The sequence below is a fragment of the Palaemon carinicauda genome, chromosome 31 (genome assembly GCF_036898095.1).
Source record: "Palaemon carinicauda isolate YSFRI2023 chromosome 31, ASM3689809v2, whole genome shotgun sequence".
In the NCBI taxonomy this organism is placed as follows: domain Eukaryota; kingdom Metazoa; phylum Arthropoda; class Malacostraca; order Decapoda; family Palaemonidae; genus Palaemon; species Palaemon carinicauda.
Window position 1 is genome coordinate 10185206 of NC_090755.1, and position 27992 is coordinate 10213197.

A 27992-nucleotide genomic window follows, 5' to 3' on the forward strand; every position below is an offset into this window, starting at 1 on the left:
GCAGGATACGATGCTCAGAAAGGCAATGAGTTCCGAACAAAGATTAATAGCAACCTTGAGATTCTTGGCAACTGGGAGGTCTCTGGAGGATCTTAAATTTTCAACTGCTATTTCAGCACAGTCTCTGGGAAACATCATACCTGAAACCTGCAGAGCTTTATGGCATGCCCTACGAGACCAGTATATGAAGGTACTGTATGTTCCAAATTATATTAAAACAGGGTATTTTTCTGTTTATTTATGAATGCATACAAAAATTGGTAAACCTCTCATAACATATTGTCATCTCACAAATAATAATAATATTAATGGCTCTACCTATACCTAATGGCATAAATAACATTTAAGAAAATAGAAAGAAATCATCTAATTAACAATTATTCCTTTATCCAGTACAATAACAAATATAATATCAACGACTTTTTAAATGGCATGTATACCATTTAAGAAAATAGAAAGAAATCACCTAATTTACAATTCATCCTTTATCCACTTCAAAAACAAATGGATGTAATGTTATTCTTTATCCATATCTCATAGATTTTTTGTGACACATTACATGTTAGTATAGGAAACATTGCTATCACTACAGTCGGAGGGTGATGATGACGGTGATGGTTGGTAGTCAGGCGTACTGTTTGTGTAATATCCACTGTTGTAATAGACAGGTTTATATACTGTATGATGCTGTCCATCAACAAGCTTATTCAACTGTGCCTGACATATTATGTCTGATATCTTCTGTTTCGCAAGAACACGTTGGTTCTTATTCAGTTCTCTTAGCTCTGTAGCAATGTAACGACCAAATGAATCACATGAGTCGTCTGGTTTCTTAAGAACAGACATAGCCTCTTCTACAAGGTTATCTACTTGGCACACCTTACATTTTAGCCCTTTGCGTGATGGAGGCTTCATAGGTGTGGATGAATTCGTACTGTAACTCGGCTGCGCCACTTGGCCATTCTGTAGAGAAATAAAAAATTGATTAATTTTCAAGATGTATGTGTAACGCAAGGTATCGATTTATATGAAAGCATCGGTTATCTTGCACTTAAATAGAACCGAATAATATATGTATCCAATAAATATTCAGTTTTTTCTTATTTTGCTGACTGCTTTATATTATAAATATGTTATTTTGATTATAAAATAAATTTTTGAATATACTTACCCGGTGATTATATAGCTGCAACTCTGTTGCTCGACAGAAAACTCTACGGAAAAACTCGCCAGCGATCGCTACACAGGTTGCGGGTGTGCCCAACAGCGCCATCTGTCGACCAGATACCCAGCTCTCAATGTAAACAAAGACTCAATTTTCTCCTCGTCCCACTGCGTCTCTATTGGGGAGGAAGGGAGGGTCATTTAATTTATAATCACCGGGTAAGTATATTCAAAAATTTATTTTATAATCAAAATAACATTTTTCAATATTTAACTTAGCCGGTGATTATATAGCTGATTCACACCCAGGATGGTGGGTAGAGACCAGTAATATATGTTTACACTTTTATGAGCTAAGAGTTTTTTATTTCATTTTAGAAGTTATCAAAATAACAAAAACAAAATAAATAGGTACCTGGTAAGGAAGTCGACTTGAACAATTACTCTGCCTTTTAAGTACGTCTTCCTTACGGAGCCTCGCGATCCTCTTAGGATGCTGATCGACCTCTAGGATCTGAAGTATCAAGGGTTGCAACCCATACAACAGGACCTCATCAAACCCCTAATCTAGGCGCTCTCAAGAAATGACTTTGACCACCCGCCAAATCAACCAGGATGCGAAAGGCTTCTTAGCCTTCCGGACAACCCATAAAAAAACAACATTTCAAGAGACAGATTAAAAGGATAAGGAATTAGGGAATTGTAGTGGTTGAGCCCTCACCCACTACTGCACTCGCTGCTACGAATGGTCCCAGTGTGTAGCAGTTCTTGTAAAGAGACTGGACATCTTTCAAGTAAAATGACGCGAACACTGACTTGCTTCTCCAATAGGTTGCGTCCATTATACTTTGCAGAGATATATTTTGCTTAAAGGCCACGGAAGTTGTTACAGCTCTAACTTCGTGCGTCTTTACCTTAAGCAAAGTTCGGTCTTCCTCACTCAGATGTGAATGAGCTTCTCGTATTAACAATCTGATAAAGTCTTCTTAAGCATTCTTTGACATAGGCAAGGATGGTTTCTTAACTGAACACCATAAAGCTTCAGATTGGCCTTGTAAAGGTTTAGTACGCTTTAAATAGAACTTAAGAGCTCTAACAGGGCATAAGACTCTTTCTAGTTCATTGCCTACGATCTCCGATAAGCTGGGGATATCGAAAGATTTAGGTCAAGGCCGAGAAGGCAGCTCATTTTTGGCTAGAAAACCAAGTTGTAGCGAACAAGTGGCTTTTTCTGACGAAAATCCGATGTTCTTGCTGAAGGCATGAATCTCACTGACTCTTTTAGCCGAGGCTAAGCATACCAGGAAAAGAGTCTTAAGAGTGAGATCTTTCAGGGAGGCTGATTGTAACGGCTCCAACCTGTCTGACATGAAGAATCTTAGTACCACGTCTAAATTCCATCCAGGGGTAGCCAAACGACGCTCCTTGGTGGTCTCAAAAGACTTAAGGAGGTCTTGCAGATCTTTATGTTTGGAAAGATCTAAGCCTCTATGCCGGAAGACCGATGCCAACATGCTTCTGTAGCCCTTGATAGTGGGAGCTGAAAGGGATCGTCCTTTTCTCAGGTATAAGAGAAAAACAGCTATTTGAGCTACAGAGGTACTGGTCGAGGATACAGAAACTGACTTGCACCAGTCTCGGAAGACTTCCCACTTCGATTGGTAGACTCTAATGGAAGACGCTCTCCTTGCTCTAGCAATCGCACTGGCTGCTTCCTTCGAAAAGCCTCTAGCTCTCGAGAGTCTTTCGATAGTCTGAAGGCAGTCAGACGAAGAGCGTGGAGGCTTTGGAGTACCTTCTTTACGTGTGGCTGACCGAGGTCTACCCTTAGAGGAAGACTACTGGGAACGTCTACTAACCATCGAAGTATCTCGGTGAACCATTCTCTCGCGGGCCAGAGGGAAGCAACTAACGTCAACCTTGTCCCTTCGTGAGAGGCGAACTTCTGCAGTACCTTGTTGACAATCTTGAACGGTGGGAATGCGTAGAGATCCAGATGTGACCAATCTAGGAGGAAAGCATCTATATGTATTGCTGCTGGGTCCGGGACTGGAGAGCAATAGATTGGAAGCCTCTTGGTCAGCGAGGTTGCAAAGAGATCTATGGATGGTTTTACCCCAAGTGGCCCAAAGTCTCTTGCACACATCCTTGTGGAGGGTCCATTCGGTTGGAATTACTTGCCCTTTCCGAATGAGACAATCTGCTATGACGTTCAAGTCGCCTTGGATGAACCTCGTTACTAGGGAGATGTCTTGACCTTTTGACCAGATGAGCAGGTCCCTTGCGATCTCGTACAACGTCAGTGAGTGGGTACCTCCTTGTTTGGAGATGTACGCCAAGGCCGTGGTGATGTCCGAGTTAACTTCCACCACTTTGCCTCGAAGGAGAGACTTGAAGCTTTTCAAGGCCAGATGTACTGCCAACAGCTCCTTGCAGTTGATATGCATGCTCCTCTGACTCGAGTTCCACAGTCCTGAGCATTCCCGACCGTCTAGTGTCGCGCCCCAGCCCACGTCCGATGCGTCCGAGAAGAGAACGTGGTTGGGAGTCTGAACAGTCAGGGGAAGACCCTCTCTTAGGTTGATATTGTCCTTCCACCAAGTCAGACAAGACTTTATCTTTTCGGAAACCGGGATCGAGACCGCTTCTAGCGTCTTGTCCTTTTTCCAGTGAAAAGCTAGATGGTATTGAAGAGGACGGAGGTGTAGTCTTCCTAGTGACACAAATTGTTCCACGGATGACAGCGTCCCTACCAGACTCATCCACAGCCTGACTGAGCAGCGTTCCTTCTTCAGCATCTTCTGGATGGATAGCAGGGCTTGATCTATTCTGGGGGCTGATCGTCTTGTTGTTCAGCAACGTCCTCATCAGAGGGTTCCTCATCCGAAAACTGATGAGGAAACGGCAACGGAGTGGGCAACGTCTGGCTCGCTGAGTCCGGTCGCACTGGTGCATGCGTGACGGAGCCGGACGCAACATCATGGAACTGCTGCACAGTCTGTGAACTGTCAACAACCATGGGTGCGCGAGGAAGCACAGCGTCAACCCGAGACTGTCTAGACCGTCTGGGTTGTGCAGTCAACACCCTACCAGGTTGCTGAGGTTGACGCACTGCGTCAAAACAAGTCACCTCTGCTGGTTGTTGAACGTCCTGAACGTCAACAACCACCTCCGAGCGTCGCTTAACGTCAACGTGCGGCTGGAAACCCACACTGGGTCGCATCGGTGGAGGAACCACCTCAACTGGCAGACGCGAGTAGGTTACCTCAGCGTCAACAGGGCGCACAACCGACCGGTTGGAAGGTTGTTGGCCAGAAAGTTCGGTAGCAACCTTCTCCGCATTAAAGTCCTCTATCAAGAACGCAAGCTTGGACTGTATGTCTTGCAGCAAAGCCCATTTAGGGTCTACGGGAGCAGGTGCGGCAACAGACGGGGTTAGCGACTGAGGCGGTACCGCTTACCATCCCTGAAAGCCTTGTTATGCATGACATAATTGTACAGCAAAACTTCAAAGGCTCGAAAACCGCTGTGAAGTTGACCTGTAAAAAACTTGGAGCGTCTCCTGGCCAGGCGCCAGGGAGAGTCTACGAGAATTGAGAAGTCTATCTGGGCAGAGGCATGAACTCCCAAGCCAAGAACTTCTCTCGTGTCATATCAGACTCTCGCTCTATAAACCAGTTTAAAAGAAGGGAAAGCAAAGGCTGTATCCCCCAAACTCCTCCTGGTGAAAAACCAGTCGCCTAGCCAACGTAAAGCTCTCTAGGAGAGCGAGAGAGCACTAGCTTAAAAACAACGGCTTCGAAGTAGCTAAGCCTAGTGTAAGCTCTGACGTTTAGGCGAACGAGGAGCAGCAGTTACAAAAAGATCCGGACAAAGATCCTTAAAAAAATCATCATGATTTAATTAAAGTCCATAGGGGGTTAAGCAGCTTTAGGCTCCTCTCCATCTGACAGAGTCCTCAAGGGAATATCAGTAGGAGGGGGAACAGCAACTTCCTCATCTACAGGAACCTTGTCCGATAAAAGCTGAGTCTCAAGCAAGGGAGAGACCTACCGTGGTGGCAATGCTTTACAAGCAGAGTCCACACTCACTGGTGCATTAGTAGCGGACCAGAACGCAACGTCATGTAACTGCTTGACAGTCTGTGAACTGTCAACAACTGAACTGTCAACCACAACAGGTGCGTGAGGACGCACAGCGTCCACTCGAGACTGCTTTGACTGCCTAGACTGAGCAGTAAAAACAACTCTAGAATGCGGAGGTTGACGCACAGCGTCAAAACAAGTCAACTCCGATTGTTAGTGAACGTCTTGAACGTCAACAGGAGCATCAGCAAGTGGCCTAACGTCCAAATGCGGCTGAAAAACCACACGAGACCGCATCGAGTGTGGTTCTAAACAACCTGACTGACGTGACTAAGCTACGCCAACGTCAACAGTAAGCACAAAGGAACGTTAGGTTGGCTGAAAGCCAGGATATCGATGAGATAAACGGCTAGACTCAACGGACTAATCGGCAGAATAGTCTTCCATAAGGGAGGCAAGCATATACTGCATGTCTTGCCATACAACCCATTAAGGATCAACGGAAATGGTTGTGGTAAGAGACGAGGGTAACGTCTGTGACCGCAACACTTTGCCAACAAAAAAAGACTCTCGGAGTCTGTGTTACGCTTTTGTTAGGCGGCGAGCAGTTATCCGATGACTGCATAGGGTCAGAGCTGTCCTAATGGTTGTAACCAGGACGCTGGACCTGTCCTGAAAGGACTGACTTTCGCTTAAGGGCTTCGAAACCTTGTGACAGGTTTCTTATGCGAAAAGCCTTCGGATGACGAGGAGAAACAACGTCTCTCTCGTTTTATGGTAGGGGAGATCTTGGTAAGATACACCCGATACCATAGAGGGAAAACGTCTGTTCGTTGATCAAGGCCTCTCGAACCCATAAGTCGTTTGACATTACTTCTCCCCTGGGCTTGGGAGCATGCAAGAGGTCCCGGACTAGGTGAACGACAGGCACGAACAGACGAACCCTCGGACGCAACACTGTAACACTTTGCGCATATCACTTTATCACTTCGATTTTCTGTTTTGCACTTATTTCACTGAAATCGAATACTTTTACTGATTTCTACCTGAAACACGCAATTCTACCCTTCATTAAAAGGTAGTAATTGCGAAATCAGTCGTATAATGCAAGCTCATTAATACCAGCAAAAAACAGAAAACATATTTTAAGATAAAAAATTCAGTGGCTGGGAAAGAGACTAAACACTAGTTCATATAAACTACGTTTTCAATCTCTCACCGCACATAGCCTGGGGACGAGAATAAAAAACTAAAAACGTTTTATCCTTCCTCCCCGTACAGCGACTAGGGACGAGAGTAACTCGAGAACAACGTTACCCGCTTGAACGGAACGTTTTCTCTCCTCTCTCTCCCTCCGTCTCTATCTCTCTCTCTCTTTCTCTCTTGATTTCGCACCTAAGAGAAGAGCCCAATTATATTTCGTCAAAAAAACATGTTATTTGACTAAAGGAAAAAACTGAAAGGTTTTTCTAATAAAAGTTCCTTTAAAATAGAATTTAAAACATTTAAGCTAAGAAAGAATGAACAAAACGTCAGAATCGATTTACTCTTACTGCAAAGTGAAACCGTGATACACTCTCTCTCTATCGTAACGATAGAGCGCATGTTGAACGTCCTGAACGTCAACAACTGCGTAGCATAAATATACTAAACGTTAGTTCATCTTTGAAAACAGTACGAAGACTATCAAAGAAATTCTTTCATAAAATATTACATTTAAAAAGTTTTAAATCCTTAGCTCTTTAAAAGCTAATAACGATATAAAGGGCTCAACGTTGATTAACTTCGGTTTCCAAGTTAGGACCGCCTACTATCAGGAAAGGTCGCATATAAACAAAACATTAAAATTTATTTTTATATGTTTATAATAAATGGAAAGTTAATCGAAGAGGCCTAATAAAGGCGGAGAGATATAAAATATATAGAGGAAAATCTATAACGTGATAAGATAATTACTAAAAGCCTAAACACACTTCCGTCAAAGGGAAGGTTCGGCCATTTAAAAGTGAAAGAAAGTCCATACTCTCTTTGTCACCATAATTAAATCTATCCAAAACGAGTTCAAGATTTAAGATGAAGATAAAACACCTGCATAGCGAAAGCTCAAAACTAGAATATAGTACTTCACCAAATAGATGTGAAAAACTCCAGTTTAGCAACAGCGAGTAAAGTACGTCTTGTCGACACCTCGACAGAGAGAAAATTGAGTCTTTGTTTACATTGAGAGCTGGGTATCTGGTCGACAGATGGCGCTGTTGGGCACACCCGCAACCTGTGTAGCGATCGCTGGCGAGTTTTTCCGTAGAGTTGTCTGTCGAGCAACAGAGTTGCAGCTATATAATCACCGGCTAAGTTAAATATTGAAAAATACAGTAATACGCTTTTTGTAAGCAATATTGTTTTCGGGCCAAAACGTATTATTTGAGATGTTAGGTTGGAATTAAGTCACGCACGTAGATGTTAATGCAAATATTTCTATTTCTTTCTCAGTTTCCTTCGACTGAAAATGAGTGGCTGACGGTTGCTGCTGATTTTGAAGGCTACTGGAATTTCCCAAACTGTGGAGGAGCAATCGACGGGAAACATGTGAGGATTATTTCCCCTGCAGGAAGTGGATCCTACTATCATAACTACAAAGGGTTCAAAAGCGTCATCTTAACCCTTTTACCCCCAAAGGACGTACTGGTACGTTTCACAATACTCATCCCTTTACCCCCATGGACGTACCGGTACGTCCTTGCAAAAAAATGCTATAAAAATTTTTTTTTTTCATATTTTTGATAATTTTTTGAGAAAATTCAGGCATTTTCCAAGAGAATGAGACCAACCCGACCTCTCTATGACAAAAATTAAGGCTGTTAGAGCAATTTAAAGAAAATATACTGCAAAATGTGCTGGGGAAAAAATTACCCCTTGGGGGTTAAGGGTGGGAAATTTCCAAAGAGCCTGGGGGTAAAAGGGTTAATGGCTATTGTAAATGCGAATTACGAGTTCATGATGGTGGATGTCAGAAGAAATGGAAGAATGTCAGATGGTGGAGTTTTCTAAACTACAACTTTCTGTGAAAAACTCCATCGGCATGAACTAAATCTGCCATCAGCAGACATGAACAAAGAAGGTTTGAATTTTGTCTTCCTTGGAGACGATGCGTTTGCTTTACACGAGAATCTATTGAAACCATTTGCTCTTAGAGATCTAACTATAGAGAAACGAATATTCAATTATAGAGCTTCCAGAGCAAGACGGGTCGTAGAAAATGCGTTTGGCATTTTAGCAAACCGTTTTCGCATCTTTCACACAACAATCAATATGAGTCCAAACAAAATAGACGTTGTTGTGCTAGCTTGTTGTATTTTACATAATGTATTGCGGCAAAAAAATAAAGGTGGTTATTCACCAACCACTATGGTTGATCGAGAAGATATTGAGAGTCGGCAATTAATCCCAGGTTCTTGGAGAAACGAAGAACAACAACTCACCCCTCTTCAAGCAAACCTAAATAATACAAGGCAAGCTGGCGGCAAACAGAATAGAGACAAGTATGTTACCTACTTCAATACTACTGGAGCTTTGCCTTGGCAGAACGATATGGCCTGAAATGGTACTATTAATACTGATCACTTTGCTTACTATTTATTTTACTGTTTAACTTTAGTTTAAACTTGAGGCGTACATTCTTAGATTTCTGTAATACAATATTTGAGTTCTGACAAATTTACAGTAATGTTTAGAATGACCTACATTCATTTGTACAAGTATGTATTAAATAAAACGCTTCAGTTATTATAACATTTCACTCACCTCAACTTCAACATCCGGTTGGTCACATTGATTATCTTCCGGTGTCGGTTGTTCATTGTGGTCCGCACTGTCAATGCTACAGAATGATTCACGTGGCTCTTCATGATCACCAGTAAACGCCTGTAATTTGTAATACCAAAGTTTTGGCACATATATCTCATTAGCACCAGCACCTGATTTTGTAGATTTTCTAACTTTTGCATGTTCTTTTCTAAAAGCATTCCTCAAGTTTCCTATTTTCTTCTTTACAAAAGATACATCACAGTCAGGGTTTACTGTTTGACAAAAAGTTAAAAGACTTTTGTAGGCTGAATCTCGTTTGTCACGATTTGAATACTCTGGGGATTTTACTTGCCATAAGCACATATGTGTTTTATAGATTTCAATGAATTCTGTTATAAAATCTGTATTCGTAAAACGAGCGTCAGATACACAAACCATGGTGACACCGCTCAGGGCACAACTATCTCTCCTGTTGTCAGCCACACACTGACTATTCAACCTGTGGAAGGAAAGAACTCTCGCATTTATCCATAGACTCAGCGATAAAATCTGTACGGGGGTAAAAACTTCCAACATGATGGAAGATCAAAATGAGCGATTTGATGTGCGAGGTTTTATCTTTATTGCCCCATACACAGGCAGATATTTAGGAGATTTGGTCCGTGGTGATCAAATCAGCTGAAACTGGGCGATCAAATCTGCAGGTGTATGGCTAGCTTAAGGCTACAGGATCAAAGAGCTATGATGGAAACAAAGTAGTGAAGCCTTTTACCGTTCTTCATCTCGTATATTTACTGTGTTTTATTTTTACTACCAAAGAGAGTCATGCTAGTGATAGTTATTGATTTAGAAAAATATATTTATTTGTTTCAACATAATAAGAGTAAGAGAGAGAGAGAGATAGAGAGAGAGAGAGAGATAGAGAGAGAGAGAGAGAGAGAGAGAGAGAGAGAGAGAGAGAGAGAGAGAGAGAGAGAGATAGAGAGAGAGAGAGAGAGAGAGAGAGAGAGAGAGAGAGAGAGAGAGAGAGAGAGAGAGAGAGAGAGAATACTGCAGAAGTTGCCAGAAGGGACTTCCATCATGACGACATGGCTATCTCACCCAAAAATAGATTTTTCCTACGTCAAAATCCCTTTATATATATATATATATATATATATATATATATATATATATATATATATATATATATATGAGACATATATATATATATATATATATATTATATATATATATATATATATATATACATATATATATATATATATGAGACATATATATATATAATATATATATATATATATATATATATATATATATATATATATATATATATATATATATATATATATATATATATATATATATATATATATATATATATATGTATATATATGACAGAGAGAGAGAGAGAAAATCATTGAATTTTGAGCCCTTATTGTATTATTCCAGTCTATGCTATTTCAGGGTTTTGAAAATAGAGAACTGCTCGGTTCAGTCTTACATATTAAATTCCGAGTAGTGTAAATAAACAGAAATAATTACAGTAGGCTAATTTCTATTCATGAAAACAATTAACAATACTATACTTGGCACATTGAGAACAGGGAGATAGGGATTCCCCCACAACACAGATCCCCGGGACAATCTCCAACTTCAGCCCCTTACTCTCTGTCTATTTCCTTCTCGCCTCTGTCTCTCTCCATATTCATATAATTTAAATTGGTGCGTATAAAATAATTTTCTCTCTGTCTCTTTATCTTTCACCCTGTCTCTCATTTCCATATAAATTAGTGTATAAAAAATTCTCTCTCTCTCTCTATCTCTCTTCATTTCCATATATATTGGTGTATAAAAATTCTCTCAAATTTTGTCATTCTTTTCTCACTCCCTCTCACTCCATTTCCATGAAAATTGGTATAAAAATGATCTCTCCCCCACTCTCCAATTATTTCTCTCTCTCTCTCTCTCTCCTTTCAAAAGTAGTGTACTGTACTTCCAAAATTAATTCGGCTTTTTTTTCCACACCACAATTGAGGTAAAAGACTAGGCGCAATTTTTTTTATAGAGGTTTCCCCGGGAGGCCTAATCCTCTATCTGTTATTTAGTCTGAAAATTCATCTGAGTTTTCTGATATGTGCTTGATGAAGGAATCCACGTACATTTCGACTGCTTTGTCATGCTTTGTGTCGTGTTCTCCAAGTTCTTCGGCATGTCTGACAGCTTGCTTCCAGTTTTCTGCTGTGACAAAACTCACAGCTTCTTTAGCTAAAGGAATGAAGTCCGCCATTTTGAAGTTGTTCCTTTTGGCTATGTAGGACTTCACTTGAGCCCAAATCACCTCTATGGGGTTATATTGGCAGTGGTACGGTGGTAATCTCACGACGATATGGCCTGCTTCTGTAGCCATTGCATCTGCCACGTACCTTTCCCCGTCCATACGGAAATTCTTTGTCAGCTCATACAACTCTGCTTTAGATAAATCATCACTGACGGAAACATTCTTTTGCATCAGCCAGTTCCTGATGTCTGCTTTTCTCCATGATGATGTTGGCAATTTTTCCACAGGTCTACTAAGGTACGAGGTATTATCCATCACAATGACAGAGTTTGATGGAATGTTAGGTAGTAACTGCACACTAAACCATTCTTCAAAATGTGAGGCATTTATCTGATTATGATATTCATCATTTTTTGTTTGGAATATCAGCTCACCATTGTTTATAAAACCATCTTTTGTTCCAGCATGAAGAATAATCAATTGTGCTCCTTTTCCTGTGGGCGGCTTAACTCCTGTTGCTTCTTGAGACGACGTATCAATCGAGCACTTCCCAACTGTGCTGTTCTGATTTACACAAGTTCCACCAAGGTAAACAAAAGTGTGACCTGCCTGTTTAAGCTGCCGCATTTCTCTTAAAAATCTCGTCCGGGCTGCAACAACCTCGTTTCTTTCCATCAGGAATTTGCGGCCATCAACCTTTACAAATTTAAATCCTATCTTTAGCAGAACCTTGCGAAGGGAATTTTCACATCCAGAGTATCCAATTTTTTCAACGAGTTCTTCTTTTATTTTGTACACGGTTGGGAATTCTTTTCTTTCGTAAAACCCAATGACACTTCTTCTCAATACACTCTTATCAAAGTCATCAAAACCTGTAACAGGTTCAGTGCGATTCTTTTTCTTTGGCGAGGAAAACGTCGGTTTAAGTGGCGTAGCTTCCCTGTCAAGGCTTTGATTAAATACAGAACAAATTCTTCTGACTGTCGTTTCACTAGTCTTGGTGGCCATAGCTGTCCGGGCCATTGCCTTTGAGGGTGGCAGCATAGGTCCACCATTTGCCTTCTCTTCCAAGAAGTAGCTGTTCACGTTGTAGATAACAGCCTTGGCTTGCCTGTGGAGATGGCCATATGGACAGCTTGAAGCAGGGCAACGGTCCATAGCGAGAATGAGCAAGTGCAGCGGCAAGGTCGCCCTCACCCGCTCACATGCCCCGTTTAGGATGGAATAAATGTTAGTATAATTGTGGATACAATTTTGAAAATGCACCAATTTATATAGAAAGAGAAAGAGAGAAAAAGGTAGAGCAATATATATTAGGGTGGATCGTTTTTCACGTTTTTCGATTTGATTTTAGCGGTAGTGCGGAAAAGTTGTGAATGGACATCAAAATAACTTGTGAAAAATCTGAAAGCTCTGAGACAATATCTTCAGCTTGCACAAACGCACTGAAAAATGGAAAAAACAGGGAAAAAAACAGCCTCCGGTTCATTATCGTTTAGAAACAGTATTAATGCAATCACGTTCCGGTAGTTTCCATTTGAAAGTGATCTAAATACTCTTCAATATAGTTTAGGTGTGTTTTCTTCAGCAAAGTCATCTTCTACTTCCACAAATAGCTTGAAAATTTAGAAAAATACCAGAAATACCAATAATTGACGACTTCGATAAATTGAGCTCATCATCATAAATAAGGGTAATATGACATATATTGCAGTTATTTTGTTAAATAATGAATATTCTAACTTGTACAGCTCTTAGTTTATGTTTTCTCAAATTCTATTTGAAGGAGATAACGCAACAGAACTCACCACGAGGAGGTGGCTGTACGACGAGTTCCGCTCTACCCAACCCATCCTCCCTTCCATTGCAAATACCTGTGTCTATTAAACACTGTTTTCAGTATTCTGTTTAATAAAGAAAAATGTTATTTTCATTAGTAAAATAAATTTTTGAATATACTTACCCGGTGATCATATAGCTGTCAGCTCTGCTGCCCGACAGAAAAACCTAAGGACAAAATACGCCAGCGATCGCTATACAGGTAGGGGTGTACATCAACTGCGCCATCTGTCGAGCAGGTACTCAAGTACTCCATGTCAACACAGAACCAATTTTCTCCTCGGCCCACTGGGTCTCTATTGGGGAGGAAGGGAGGGTCCTTTAATATATGATCACCGGGTAAGTATATTCAAAAATTTATTTTACTAATGAAAATAACATTTTTCAATATTAAACTTAGCCGGTGATCATATAGCTGATTCACACCCAGGGGGGTGGGTAGAGACCAGCATTACATGTTGACATTATTATGAGCTAAGTATTTTGTATTTCATTTTAGCAGTTATTCAAAATAACAAACATAAAATAAATAAGTACCTGGTAAGGAAGTCGACTTGAACAATTACTCTGCCTTTTTAAGTACGTCTTCCTTACTGAGCCTCGCGATCCTCATAGGATGCTGAGCGACTCCTAGGAGCTGAAGTATGAAGGGTTGCAACCCATACTAAAGGACCTCATCAAAACCTCTAATCTAGGCGCTTCTCAAGAAATGACTTTGACCACCCGCCAAATCAAGTAGGATGCGAAAGGCTTCTTAGCCTTCCGGACAACCCAAAAACAATAATAAAACATTTCAAGAGAAAGATTAAAAAAGGTTATGGAATTAGGGAATTGTAGTGGTTGAGCCCTCACCCACTACTGCACTCGTTGCTACGAATGGTCCCAGAGTGTAGCAGTTCTCGTAAAGAGACTGGACATTCTTAAGCTAAAAAGACGCGAACACTGATTTGCTTTTCCAATAGGTTGCGTCGATTATACTTTGCAGAGATCTATTTTGTTTAAAGGCCACGGAAGTTGCGACAGCTCTAACTTCGTGTGTCCTTACCTTCAGCAACGCTTGGTCTTCCTCACTCAGATGGGAATGAGCTTCTCGTATTAACAGTCTGATAAAATAGGATAAAGCATTCTTTGACATAGGCAAAGATGGATTCTTAACTGAACACCATAAAGCTTCAGACGGGCCTCGTAAAGGTTTTTAAATAGAACTTAAGAGCTCTTACAGGACATAAGACTCTTTCTAGTTCATTTCCAACCATACGATAAGTTTGGAATATCGAACGATATTGGTCAAGGCCGAGAAGGCAGCTCGTGTTTGGCTAGAAAACCAAGTTGTAGAACATGTAGCCGTTTCGGATGAGAATCCGATGTTCTTGCTGAAGGCATGAATCTCACTGACTCTTTTAGCTGTGGCTAAGCATATCAGGAAAAGAGTCTTAAAGGTGAGATCTTTCAGGGAGGCTGATTGTAGCGGTTCGAACCTGTCTGACATAAGGAATCTTAGTACCACGTCTAAATTCCAACCAGGTGTAACCAAACGACGCTCCTTCGTGGTCTCAAAAGACTTAAGGAGGTCCTGTAGATCTTTATTGTTGGAAAGATCTAAGCCTCTGTGACGGAAGACTGATGCCAACATGCTTCTGTAACCCTTGATAGTGGGAGCTGAAAGAGATCGTTCTTTCCTCAGATATAAGAGAAAGTCAGCTACTTGAGTTACAGAGGTACTGGTCGAGGATACGGATACTGACTTGCACCAGTTTCGGAAGATTTCCCACTTCGATTGGTAGACTCTAAGGGTGGATGTTCTCCTTGCTCTAGCAATCGCTCTGGTTGCCTCCTTCGAAAAGCCTCTAGCTCTCGAGTCTTTCGATAGTCTGAAGGCAGTCAGACGAAGAGCGTGGAGGCCTTGGTGTACCTTCTTTACGCGTGGCTGACGTAGAAGCTCCACCCTTAGGGGAAGTGTTCTGGGAACGTCTACTAGCCATCGAAGTACCTCGGTGAGCCATTCTCTCGCGGGCCAGAGAGAAGCAACTAGCGTCAACCTTGTCCCTTCGTGAGAGGCGAACTTCTGCAGTACCTTGTTGACAATCTTGAACGGAGGGAATGCATATAGATCTAGATGTGACCAATCTAGTAGAAAGGCATCTATATGAATTGCTGCTGGGTCCGGGATTGGTGAGCAAAATATTGGGAGCCTCTTGGTCATCGAGGTTGCGAAGAGATCTATGGTTGGCTGGCCCCAGGTGGCCCAAAGTCTCTTGCATACATCCTTGTGGAGGGTCCATTCTGTTGGAATTATTTGTCCCTTCCGACTGAGACAATCTGCCATGACATTCAAGTTGCCTTGGATGAACCTCGTTACTAGTGAAATGTCTAGACCTTTTGACCAGGTGAGGAGGTCCCTTGCGATCTCGTACCATGTCAGAGAGTAGGTCCCTCCTTGCTTGGAGATGTACGCCAAAGCCGTGGTGTTGTCCGAGTTCACCTCCACCACTTTGCCTTGAAGGAGAGACCTGAAGCTTTTCCAGGTCAGACGTACTGCCAGTAGCTTCTTGCAGTTGAAATGCATTGTCCTTTGACTCGAGTTCCATAATCCCGAGCATTCCCTACCGTCTAATGTCGCACCCCAGCCTACGTCCGATGCGTCCGAGAAGAGAACGTGGTTGGGAGTCTGAACAGTCAGGGGAAGACCCTCTCTAAGGTTGATATAGTCCTTTCACCAAGTCAGACCAGCCTTAATCTTTACGGAAACCGGGATCGAGACCGCTTCTAGCGTCTTGTCCTTTTTCCAGTGAAAAGCTAGATGGTAAAGAAGAGGACGGAGGTGTAGTCTTCCTAGTGACACAAATTGATCCACGGATGACAGTGTCCCTACCAGACTCATCCACAGCCTGACTGGGCAGCGTTCCTTCTTCAGCATCTTCTGGATGGATAGCAGGGCTGGGGGTTGATCGTCTTGTTCAGCAACGTCCTCATCAGAGGGTTCCTCATCCGAAACTGATGAGGAAACGACAACGGAGTGGGCAACGTCTGACTCGCTGAATCCGGTCGCACTGGTGGATGCGTGACGGAGCCGGACGCAATATCATGGCACTGCTGCACAGTCTGTGAACTGTCAACAACCATGAGTGCGCGAGGAAGTACAGCGTCAACCCGAAACTGTCTAGACTGTCTGGGTTGTGCAGTCAACACCCTACCGGGTTGCTGAGGTTGACGCACTGCGTCACAACAAGTCACCTCTGCTGGTTGTTGAACGTCTTCCTAGTGACACACTGAATGTCAACAACCACCTCCGAGCGTCGCTTAACGTCAACGTGCGACTGGCAACCCACACTGGGTCGCATCGGTGGAGGAACCACCTCAACTGGCAGACGCGAGTAGGATACCTCAGCGTCAACAGGGCGCACAACCAACCGGTTGGAAGGTTGTTGGCCAGAAGGTTCTTCTCCGTATTTAAGTCCTCTATCAAGGACACAAGCTTGGACTGCATGTCTTGCAGCAAAGCCCATTTAGGGTCTACGGGAGCAGGTGTGGCAACAGACGGGGTTAGCGACTGAGGCGGAACCATTTACCATCCCTGGAAGCCTTGTTATGTGTGACATAATAGTACAGCAAAACTTCAAAGGCTCGACAAAAGTGAGAAGTTGACCTGTAAACAACTTGGAGCGTCTCCTGGCTAGGCGCCAGGGCGAGTCTACCAGAATTGAGAAGTCCATCTGGGCAAAGGCAAGAACTCCCAAGCCGAGAACTTCTCTCGTGTCCTATCAGACTCTCGCTCTATAAGCCAGTTTAAAAGAAGGGAAATCAAAGGCTGTATCCCTAAAACTCCTCCTGGTGCAAAAACCAGTCGCCTAGCCAACGTAACGCTCTCTAGGAGAGCGAGAGAGTACTAGCTTAACAACAACGGCTTCGAAGTAGCTAGGCCTAGTGTAAGTTCTGACGTTTAGGCGAACGAGGAGCAGCAGTTACAAGATCCGGACGAAGATCCTTAAAAAATCATCATGATTTAATTAAAGTCCATAGGAGGCTATGCAGCTTAAGGCTCCTCTCCAAATGACAGAGTCCTCAAAGGAATATCAGTAGGAGGGAGAACAGCACTTTCTCATCTACAGGAACCTTGTCCGATAAAAGCTAGGTTATCTCAGTGAGTCTCTCACTGGTGCATAGTAGCAGACCGGAAGGCAACGTCATGTAACTGCTTGACAGTCTGTGAACTGTCAACAACTGAACTGTCAACCATAACAGGTGCGTGAGGACATACTGCACTGGTGCATTAGTAGCAGACCAGAAGGCAACGTCATGTAACTGCTTGACAGTCTGTGAACTGTCAACAACTGAACTGTCAACCACAACAGGTGCGTGAGGACATACAGTGTTCACTCGAGACTGCTTTGACTGTCTATACTGAGCAGTCAAAACAACTCTAGAATGCGGAGGTTGACGCACCGCGTCAAAACACGGCAACTTAACTCCACCCTCCTGTTGTTGTGGTAACACGCGAACGTCAACGGAGGGTTCCGTGCGTCGGTGAACGTCAACATGCGTCTGGCAGGGTCGACTGCGCATGGGTGGTGGAACTCTCACAGCTGGAGTGCGGGAGCAGGTAGCCTCAGCGTTTACTGGACGCACAACCGTGGTTGGTTGTAGGCTAACGGGTGCAGCGTCAACCTTCTCCGCACGATACTCCTGCATAAAAGAAGCTAACTGTGTCTGCATAGACTGTAGCAAAGACCACTTAGGGTCTACAGCAGCAGGTGCGGCAACAGACGGTGTTACTGCCTGTTGCGGTACCACTTTGCCTCTCTTAGGAGGTGTGCAGTCGTCGGAAGACTGCAGCGAGTCCGAACTGACCAAGTGGCTACAACTGGGCCGTTGGACTTGCACGGAAGGGACCGACTTGCACTTAATAAGCTGCGAGACCTTGGTCCATGGTTTCTTATGAGAAACCTCTTCCGCAGACGAGAAATAAATGGGCTCTCTCGTCTTTGTGTGGGTGGGGCGATCTTGGGTAGATACGCCCGAAACCACGGAGGGAAAACGTCTGTTCGTTGATCAAGGCCTGACGAACCCATAAGTCGTTCGACATTACTTCTCCCCTGGGCTTGGGAGCTTGCAAGAGGTCCCGGACTAGGTGAACGACAGGCACGAACAGACGAACCCTCGGACGCAACACTGTAACACTTGCGCATATCACTTTATCACTTCGATTTTCTGTTTTGCACTAATTTCACTGAAATCGAAACTTTTACTGATTTCTACGTGAAACACGCAATTCTACCCTTCATTAAAAGGTAGTAATTGCGAAATCAGTCGTATAATGCAGCACATTAATACTAGCAAAAAACAGAAAACATATATAAAGCTAAAAAATTCAGTGGCTGGGAAAGAGACTAAACACTAGTTCAAATAAACTACGTTTACAATCTCTCACCGCACATAGCCTGGGGACAAGAATAAAACCCTAGAAACGTTTTACCTTCTGCCCCGTACAGCGACTAGGGAGGAGAGTAACACTAGAACAACGTTACCCGCTTGAACGGAACGTTTTCTCTCCTCTCACTCCCTCCGTCTCTATCTCTCTCTCTCTCTTTCTCTCTTGATTTCGCACCTAAGAGAAGAGCCCAATTATAAATCGTCAAAAAAAAACATGTTATTTGACTAAAAGGAACAAACTGAAAGGTTTTCCAAATAAAAAGTTCCTTTAATTTAGAATTTAAAACATTTAAGTTAAGAAAGAATGAACGAAACGTCAGAAACGATTTACTCTTACTGCAAAGTGAAACCGTGATACTCTCTCTCTATCGTAACGATAGAGCGCATGCTGAACGTCCTGAACGTCAACAACTGCGTAGTCTAAAAACTAAACGTTAGTTCATCTTTGAAAACAGTACGAAGACTATCAAAGAGATTCTTTCATAAAACATTAAATTTAAAAAGTTTTAAATTCTTTAAAGGCTAACGGGCTCAACGTTGATTAACTTCGGTTCCAATTTCGGACCGCCTATTATAAGGAAAGGTCGCATATAAACAAAACATGAAAATTTATTTTTATATGTTTATAATAAATGGAAAGTTAATCGAAGAGGCCTAATAAAGGCGGAGAGATATAAAATATATAGATCTATAACGTGTTAAGCAAAATTACTAAAAACCTAAACACACTTCCTTCTAAGGGAAGGGTCGGCCATTTAAAAGTGAAAGAGAGTCCATACTCTCTTTGTCACCATAATTAAATCTATCCAAAACGAGTTCAAGTTTTGAGATGAAGATAAAACACCTGCATAGCGAAAGCTCAAAACTAGAATAGTGTACTTCACCAAATAGTTGTGAAAACAAATCCAGTTAGTAACAGCGTATTTAGTAGGTCTTGCCAGTGGCACGACAGAGAGAAATGTTATTTTCATTAGTAAAATAAATTTTTGAATATACTTACCCGATGATCATATAGCTGTCAGCTCTGCTGCCCGACAGAAAAACCTACGGGCGGAATACGCCAGCGATCGCTATACAGGTGGGGGTGTACATCAACAGCGCCATCTGTCAAGTAGGTACTCAAGTACTCGATGTCAACATAGAACCAATTTTCTCCTCTGTCCACTGGGTCTCTATTGGGGAGGAAGGGTGGGTCCTTTAATTTATGATCATCGGGTAAGTATATTCAAAAATTTATTTTACTAATGAAAATAACATTTTTCAATATTAAACTTACCCGATGATCATATAGCTGATTCACACCCAGGGGGGTGGGTAGAGACCAGCATTACATGTTGACATTATTATGAGCTAAGTATTCCGTATTTTATTTTAGCAGTTATTCAAAATAACAAACATAAAATAAATAAGTACCTGGTAAGGAAGTCGACTTGAACAATTACTCTGCCTTTTTAAGTACGTCTTCCTTACTGAGCCTCGCGATCCTCATAGGATGCTGAGCGACTCCTAGGAGCTGAAGTATGAAGGGTTGCAACCCATACTAAAGGTCCTCATCAAAACCTCTAATCTAGGCGCTTCTCAAGAAATGACTTTGACCACCCGCCAAATCAAATAGGATGCGAAAGGCTTCTTAGCCTTCCGGACAACCCAAAAACAATAATAAAACATTTCAAGAGAAAGATTAAAAAGGTTATGGAATTAGGGAATTGTAGTGGTGGAGCCCTCACCACTACTGCACTCGTTGCTATGAATGGTCCCAGATTGTAGCAGTTCTCGTAAAGAGACTGGACATTCTTAAGATAAAAGACGCGAACACTGATTTGCTTTTCCAATAGGTTGCGTCGAATATCTTTGCAGAGATCTATTTTATTTAAAGGCCACGGAAGTTGCGACAGCTCTAACTTCGTGTGTCCTTACCTTCAGCAAAGCTTGGTCTTCCTCATTCAGATGGGAATGAGCTTCTCGTATTAACAGTCTGATAAAATAGGATAAAGCATTCTCTGACATAGGCAAAGATGGATTCTTAACTGAACACCATAAAGCTTCAGACGGGCCTCGTAAAGGTTTTTAAATAGAACTTAAGAGCCCTTACAGGACATAATACTCTTTCTAGTTCATTTCCAACCATACGATAAGTTTGGAATATCGAACGATATTGGTCAAGGCCGAGAAGGCAGCTCGTGTTTGGCTAGAAAACCAAGTTGTAGTACATGTAGCCGTTTCGGATGAGAATCCGATGTTCTTGCTGAAGGCATGAATCTCACTGACTCTTTTAGCTGTGGTTAAGCATATCAGGAAAAGAGTCTTAAAGGTGAGATCTTTCAGGGAGGCTGATTGAAGCGGTTCGAACCTGTCTGACATAAGGAATCTTAGTACCACGTCTAAATTCCAACCAGGTGTAACCAAACGACGCTCCTTCGTGGTCTCAAAAGACTTAAGGAGGTCCTGTAGATCTTTATTGTTGGAAAGATCTAAGCCTCTGTGACGGAAGACTGATGCCAACATGCTTCTGTAACCATTGATAGTGGGAGCTGAAAGAGATCGTTCTTTCCTCAGATATAAGAGAAAGTCAGCTATTTGAGTTACAGAGGTACTGGTCGAGGATACGGATACTGACTTGCGCCAGTTTCGGAAGATTTCCCACTTCGATTGGTAGATTCTAAGGGTGGATGTTCTCCTTGCTCTAGCAAACGCTCTGGTTGCCTCCTTCGAAAAGCCTCTAGCTCTTGAGAGTCTTTCGATAGTCTGAAGGCAGTCAGACGAAGAGCGTGGAGGCCTTGGTGTACCTTCTTTACGCGTGGCTGACGTAGAAAGTCCACCCTTAGGGGAAGTGTTCTGGGAACGTCTACTAGCCATCGAAGTACCTCGGTGAGTCATTCTCTCGTGGGCCAGAGGGAAGCAACTAGCGTCAACCTTGTCCCTTCGTGAGAGGCGAACTTCTGCAGTACCTTGTTGACAATCTTGAACGGAGGGAATGCATATAGATCTAGATGAGACCAATCTAGTAGAAAGGCATCTATATGAACTACTGCTGGGTCCGGGATAGGTGAGCAAACTATTGGGAGCCTCTTGGTCATCGAGGTTGCGAAGAGATCTATGGTTGGCTGGCCCCAGGTGGCCCAAAGTCTCTTGCATACATCCTTGTGGAGGGTCCATTCTGTTGGAATTATTTGTCCCTTCCGACTGAGACAATCTGCTATGACATTCAAGTTGCCTTGGATGAACCTCGTTACTAGTGAAAAGTCTAGACCTGTTGACCAGGTGAGGAGGTCCCTTGCGATCTCGTACCATGTCAGAGAGTAGGTCCCTCCTTGCTTGGAGATGTACGTCAAAGCCGTGTGTTGTCTGAGTTCACCTCCACCACTTTGCCTTGAAGGAGAGACCTGAAGCTTTTCCAGGTCAGACGTACTGCCAGTAGCTTCTTGCAGTTGAAATGCATTGTCCTTTGACTCGAGTTCCATAATCCCGAGCATTCCCTACTGTCTAATGTCGCACCCCAGCCTACGTCCGATGCGTCCGAGAAGAGAACGTGGTTGGGAGACTGAACAGTCAGGGGAAGACCCTTTCTAAGGTTGAAAAAGTCCTTTCACCAAGTCAGACCAGACTTTAACTTTCCGGAAATCGGGATCGAGACCGCTTTTAGCGTCTTGTCCTTTTTCCAATGAAAGGCTAGATGGTATAGAAGAGGACGGAGGAGTAGTCTTCCTAGTGACATAAATTGAACCACGGATGACAGAGTCCTTACCAGACTCATCCACAGCCTGACAGGGCAGCGTTCCTTCTTCAGCACCTTCTGGATGGATAGCAGGGCTGGGGGTTGATCGTTTTGTTCAGCAACGTCCTCATCAGAGGGTTCCTCATCCGAAACTGATGAGGAAACGGCAACGGAGTGGGCAACGTCTGACTCGCTGAATCCGGTCGCACTGGTGGATGCGTGACGGAGCCGGACGCAATATCATGGTACTGCTGCACAGTCTGTGAACTGTCAACCATGGGGACGCGAGGAAGTACAGCGTTAACCCGAAACTGTCTAGACTGTCTGGGTTGTACAGTCAACACCCTACCGGGTTGCTGAGGTTGACGCACTGCGTCACAACAAGTCACCTCTGCTGGTTGTTGAACGTCTTCCTAGTGACACACTGAACGTCAACAACCACCTCCGAGCGTAGCTTAACGTCAACGTGCGACTGGTAACCCACACTGGGTCGCATCGGTGGAGGAACCACCTCAACTGGCGGACGCGAGTAGGAAACTTCAGCGTCAACAGGGCGCACAACCAACCGGTAGGAAGGTTCTTGGCCAGAAGGTTCTTCTCCGTAATAAGTCCTCTATCAAGGACACAAGCTTGGACTGCATGTCTTGCAGCAAAGCCCATTAGGGTCTACGGGAGCAGGTGTGGCAACAGACGGGGTTAGCGACTGAAGCGGAACCATTTACCATCCCTGGAAGCCTTGTTATGTGTGACATAATAGTACAGCAAAACTTCAAAGGCTCGACAAAAGTTCATAGGAGGCTAAGCAGCTTAAGGCTCCTCTCCAAATGACAGAGTCCTCAAAGGAATATCAGTAGGAGGGAGAACAGCACTTTCTCATCTACAGGAACCTTGTCCGAGAAAAGCTAGGTTATCTCAGTGAGTGTCTTACTGGTGCATAAGCAGCAGACCAGAAGGCAACGTTATGTAACTTCTTGACAGTCTGTGAACTGTCAAAAAACTGAACTGTCAACCACAACAGGTGCGTGAGGACATACAGCACTGGTGCATTAGCAGCAAACCAGAAGGCAACATTATGTAACTGCCTGACAGTCTGTGAACTGTCAAAAAACTGAACTGTCAACCACAACAGGTGCGTGAGGACATACAGCACTGGTGCATTAGTAGCAGACCAGAAGGCGACGTCATGTAACTGCTTGACAGTCTGAGAGCTGGCAACAACCAAAGCGGAGTGGTGGTGCGTGGTGGGGACTGCCGTGGGTTGCGGAGATTGACGCATCGCGTCAAAACACGGCAGCTTGACTACACCTTCCCACTGCTGATGCGGTAGCTTATGCATGTCAACGGAGGGTGCCGCACGTCGGCTAACGTCAACATGCGTCTGGCAGGGTCGACTGCGCATCGGTGGTGGAGCTCTCCGCAGCCGGAGTGTGGGAGCAGGCAGCCTCAGCGTGAGCTGGGCGCACAACCGTGGCAGGTTGTAGGCTAACGGGTGCAGCGCCAACCTCTCCGCAGCCGGAGTGTGGGAGCAGGCAGCCTCAGCGTGAGCTGGGCGCACAACCGTGGCAGGTTGTAGGCTAACGGGAGCAGTGTCAACCTTCTCCGCACGAAACTCCTGCATAACCGCAGCTAACTGAGTCTGCATAGACTGCAGTAAAGACGACTTAGGGTCTACAAAAGCGGCAACAGACGGAGCTACTGTCCGTTGTGACTGAGGGTCTAAAACAGCGGGTGCGGCAACAGACGGAGTTACTGCCTGTTGCGGTACCACCTTGCCTCTCTTGGGAGGTGTGCAGTCGTCGGATGACTGCAGCGAGTCCGAACTGACCCAGTGGCTACACCTGGGCCGTTGGGCTTGCGCGGAAGGGACCGACTTGCACTTAAAAAGCTGCGAGATGTGGTCCATGGTTTCTTACGAGAAACCTCTTCCGCAGACGAGGAATAAATGGGCTCTCTCGTCTTTGTGTGGGTGGGGCGATCTTGGGTAGATACGCCCGAAACCACGGAGGGAAAACGTCTGTTCGTTGATCAAGGCCTGAGGAACCCATAAGTCGTTCGACATTACTTCTCCCCTGGGCTTGGGAGCTTGTAAGAGGTCCCGGACTAGGTGAACGACTGGCACGAACAGACGAACCCTCGGACGCAACACTGTAACACTTTGCGCATATCACTTTATCACTTTGATTTTCTGTTTTGCACTTATTTCACTGAAATCGAAACTTTTACTGATTTCTACCTGAAACACGCAATCCTATCCTTCATTAAAAGGTAGTAATTGCGAAAACAGTCGTATAATGCAACAGAAAACATATATAAAGATAAAGAATTCAGTGGCTGGGAAAGAGACTAAACACTAGATCAAATAAACTACGTTTACAATCTCTCACCGCACATAGCCTGGGAACAAGAATAAAACCCTAGAAACGTTTTACCTTCTTCCCCTACAGCGACTAGGGAGGAGAGTAAAAACGAGAACAAAGTTACCCGCTTGAACGAAACGTTTATTCTCCTCTCTCTCCCTCCGTCTCTATCTCTCTCTCTCTCTTGATTTCGCACCTGAGAGAAGAGCCCAATTATATATCGTTAAAACATGTTAATTGCTAAAGGTTTTCCAAATAAAAAGTTCCTTTAATTTAGAATTTAAACCATTTAAGCTAAGAAAGAATGAACGAAACGCCAGAATCGATTTACTCTTACTGCAAAGTGAAACCGTGATACACTCTCTCTCTTTCGTAACGATAGAGCGCATGTTGAACGTCCTGAACGTCAACAACTGCGTAGACTAAAAAACTAAACGTTAGTTCATCTTTGAAAACAGTACGAGACTATCAAAGAAATTCTTTCATAAAACAATAAAATTTAAAAAGTATTAAATTCTTTAAAGGTTAAATACGATATAACGGGCTCAATGTTAATTAACTTCGGTTCCAAGTTAGGACCGCCTACTATCAGGAAAGGTCGCATATAAACAAACATAAAAATTTATTTTTATATGTTTATAATAAATGGAAAGTTAATCGAAGAGGCCTATAAAGGCGGAGAGATATAAAATATATAGATCTATAACGTGTTAAGCAAAATTACAAAAAACCTAAACACACTTCCGTCTAAGGGAAGGGTCGGCCATTTAAAAGTGAAAGAGAGTCCATACTCTCTTCGTCACTATAATTAAATCTATCCAAAACGAGTTCAAGTTTTGAAATGAAGATAAAACCCCTGCATAGCAAAAGCTCAAAACTGAAATAGTGTACTTCACCAAATAGTTGTGAAAACAAATCCAGTTAGTAACAGCGTATTTAGTAGGTCTTGCCAGTGGCACGACAGAGAGAAAATTGGTTCTATGTTGACATCGAGTACTTGAGTACCTACTTGACAGATGGCGCTGTTGATGTACACCCCCACCTGTATAGCGATCGTTGGCGTATTCCGCCCGTAGGTTTTTCTGTCGGGCAGCAGAGCTGACAGCTATATGATCATCGGGTAAGTTTAATATTGAAAAAATTGATTCTGTGTTGACATGGAGTACTTGAGTACCTGCTCGACAGATGGCGCAGTTGATGTACACCCCCACCTGTATAGCGATCGCTGGCGTATTTTGTCCTTAGGTTTTTCTGTCGGGCAGCAGAGCTGACAGCTATATGATCACCGGCTAAGTTTAATATTGAAAATACTGTTTTTTACCTTCAAACTTGGGTAGTTCTTCCTTCCCTCAATTTGGTTTCTTATAAAACCATTACGAGCAGCTGCTCCTACAACTGATTTTGAAGCCTGTGTTACTAATTTAATGTGTCTTTCTACCGCCTGGGTATGACAGGGAAAATCTGGGAGAGCAGAGGGCTTCTCTTTGGATTTAATTAGAGACATAATGTCCTCTGATGATACTCTTCTTGTGAGAGGGGGTTCTGTCAGTTGGATGTTCTGCCAATCGATCATCAAATGAAAGGCAGTAGCATGAAATAGTAGCTTCGGTTGTTGGAATTTCCGAATTGTATTTCTATGAACTGGATTCTCTCTTGCTTTAATTATTCTTCTGTAGCCAATCTCACGAATGGCTGGAGATTCATCATGAATCATAGCAATAAGCAGATTTTCGTGATGAGCAAAGAAAGCATTGTTTTGCAAAACTCGGTGGACAATATTTCTGCTTTCATCTGACAAAGAACGAGACTTTGTTATCATTGAGAACAAATGCTTTGCACCATTGCTTGCAGAAGGGTTCATCTTGATACTGAACCATACTGGAACATATACTGCCATGATAAAGTTCACAATCTCAAGCAGCTGTGATGAAGGACTTTCGGTTGAAATGTAGAGACGGAGAATACGACTTGCTGTTGTTAACAATCTGGTAAGATGTATTTTCCCTGGTTTCATGAGTGCCAATTGGCTGGAACATTCACCAGATGCTACCGCTCTGTATAGTTGTAGCAAATATGCTTGATCAGTACTTAATTCTAATGAATCAAGTTCAATGGTTTCACTAGGAATTGGATTGAATTCTATTACAGGTAGTTTTTCACAGTCACTCAGATGTTTGCCAATAGGTCCAGTGAAGCTTGATGGACTAGAAGCTTGACAATCATAATGACTTATCAAGTAACGGAGAGGTATCTCGTTTGCATGTAATAGACATACAAACCAGTGAAGAGGCCTGTTGAGTTTCTCTTCAAGGAGTCTTATAACTCCTCCTCTATGACCTGTGTTTACAGATGTTCCATTGCAGCCTACAGCCACAATGCTACTGGTATCAATATTGTGTGACTGCAGATAATCAATTATTGAAAAAAAAATACAAGAAGCAGATCCTGCTAGTGGAGTTAAGTGACCAATATAAAGTGAACCAGGTTCTTGAAGCAATACTACATGCTCTTCTTGTGCAAACCTAACATACTGCTTTGATTCTACAATTTCTCCTATTTTTGTTGTGTCCTTCCTTCCATCAAAATATATACTTTCAAGTGGTTTCAATAATTTCATGTTTTCTTGGACTTCTGACCTTGCTCTCTTTCTGGCTCTCCGTACTTTATTTCTGTCAACTACCAAGGATGAGTCACATTTATTTACAAGGCCAGCTCCTTCTAACACAGCAGAAGCTATTGTTGCAGCTGCTCTGTCAGACACTCCTGTTTTGTCCGACATCAATGCTAGGCTGTCAAGTGATACTCGCTGCCTTTTTTCTCTCATATCAAGTCTCCTTACTGTGGTTGAACTTGGTTCAAATTCTGATGAACTACTATTATCTGAACTGTCTGTTGAAGCGGAAACTATTGAAAGTGACATATATGACTGATCTAAGTTATCAGTTGTTTCTTTGCTTGTTGAGGGCACCGGTTCAGAATGATGCAGGCGCAATATGTCTGTGCGTTTTCTCTGTGCTTTCTTTTTCATCTTGGCCATTAATAAAGCATCCACAGAGCCAATAACCATCTTTCTAGCATTTCTTTGATCTATCAAGAACTCCCTTTCTTCAAGTAGCACTTTGCTGAGTCTACTACAGGAGCATAACTCAAAATCTTCACATTTACAAGCACTTGCATCAAACAGTTTTTTTTTGCTTGTGTTTGAAAATCTTTAAGTTTTTGCAAGTTTTTCTCACTTTTTCTCACTTCTACTAATTTCTTCATCTTCAAATATTTTGAATGCTAACTTTTTAACATGTCATAGATTCTCTTCTCAG

The 27992-nt window shown here is 42.9% G+C and overlaps 1 protein-coding gene across 1 annotated transcript; it reads right to left on the reverse strand.

The window, feature by feature from the left end:
* Nucleotides 1-251: 251 nt before the first annotated feature.
* Nucleotides 252-27951, reverse strand: LOC137624265 (uncharacterized). The gene is made up of 2 exons (XM_068354801.1): nucleotides 25997-27951; nucleotides 252-963 (listed from the first exon to the last, which is right to left on the reverse strand). Exons 1-2 carry the CDS (start codon nucleotides 27740-27742, stop codon nucleotides 556-558), a joined length of 2154 nt encoding a protein of 717 aa, XP_068210902.1. The 5' UTR covers nucleotides 27743-27951; the 3' UTR covers nucleotides 252-555.
* Nucleotides 27952-27992: the final 41 nt, after the last annotated feature.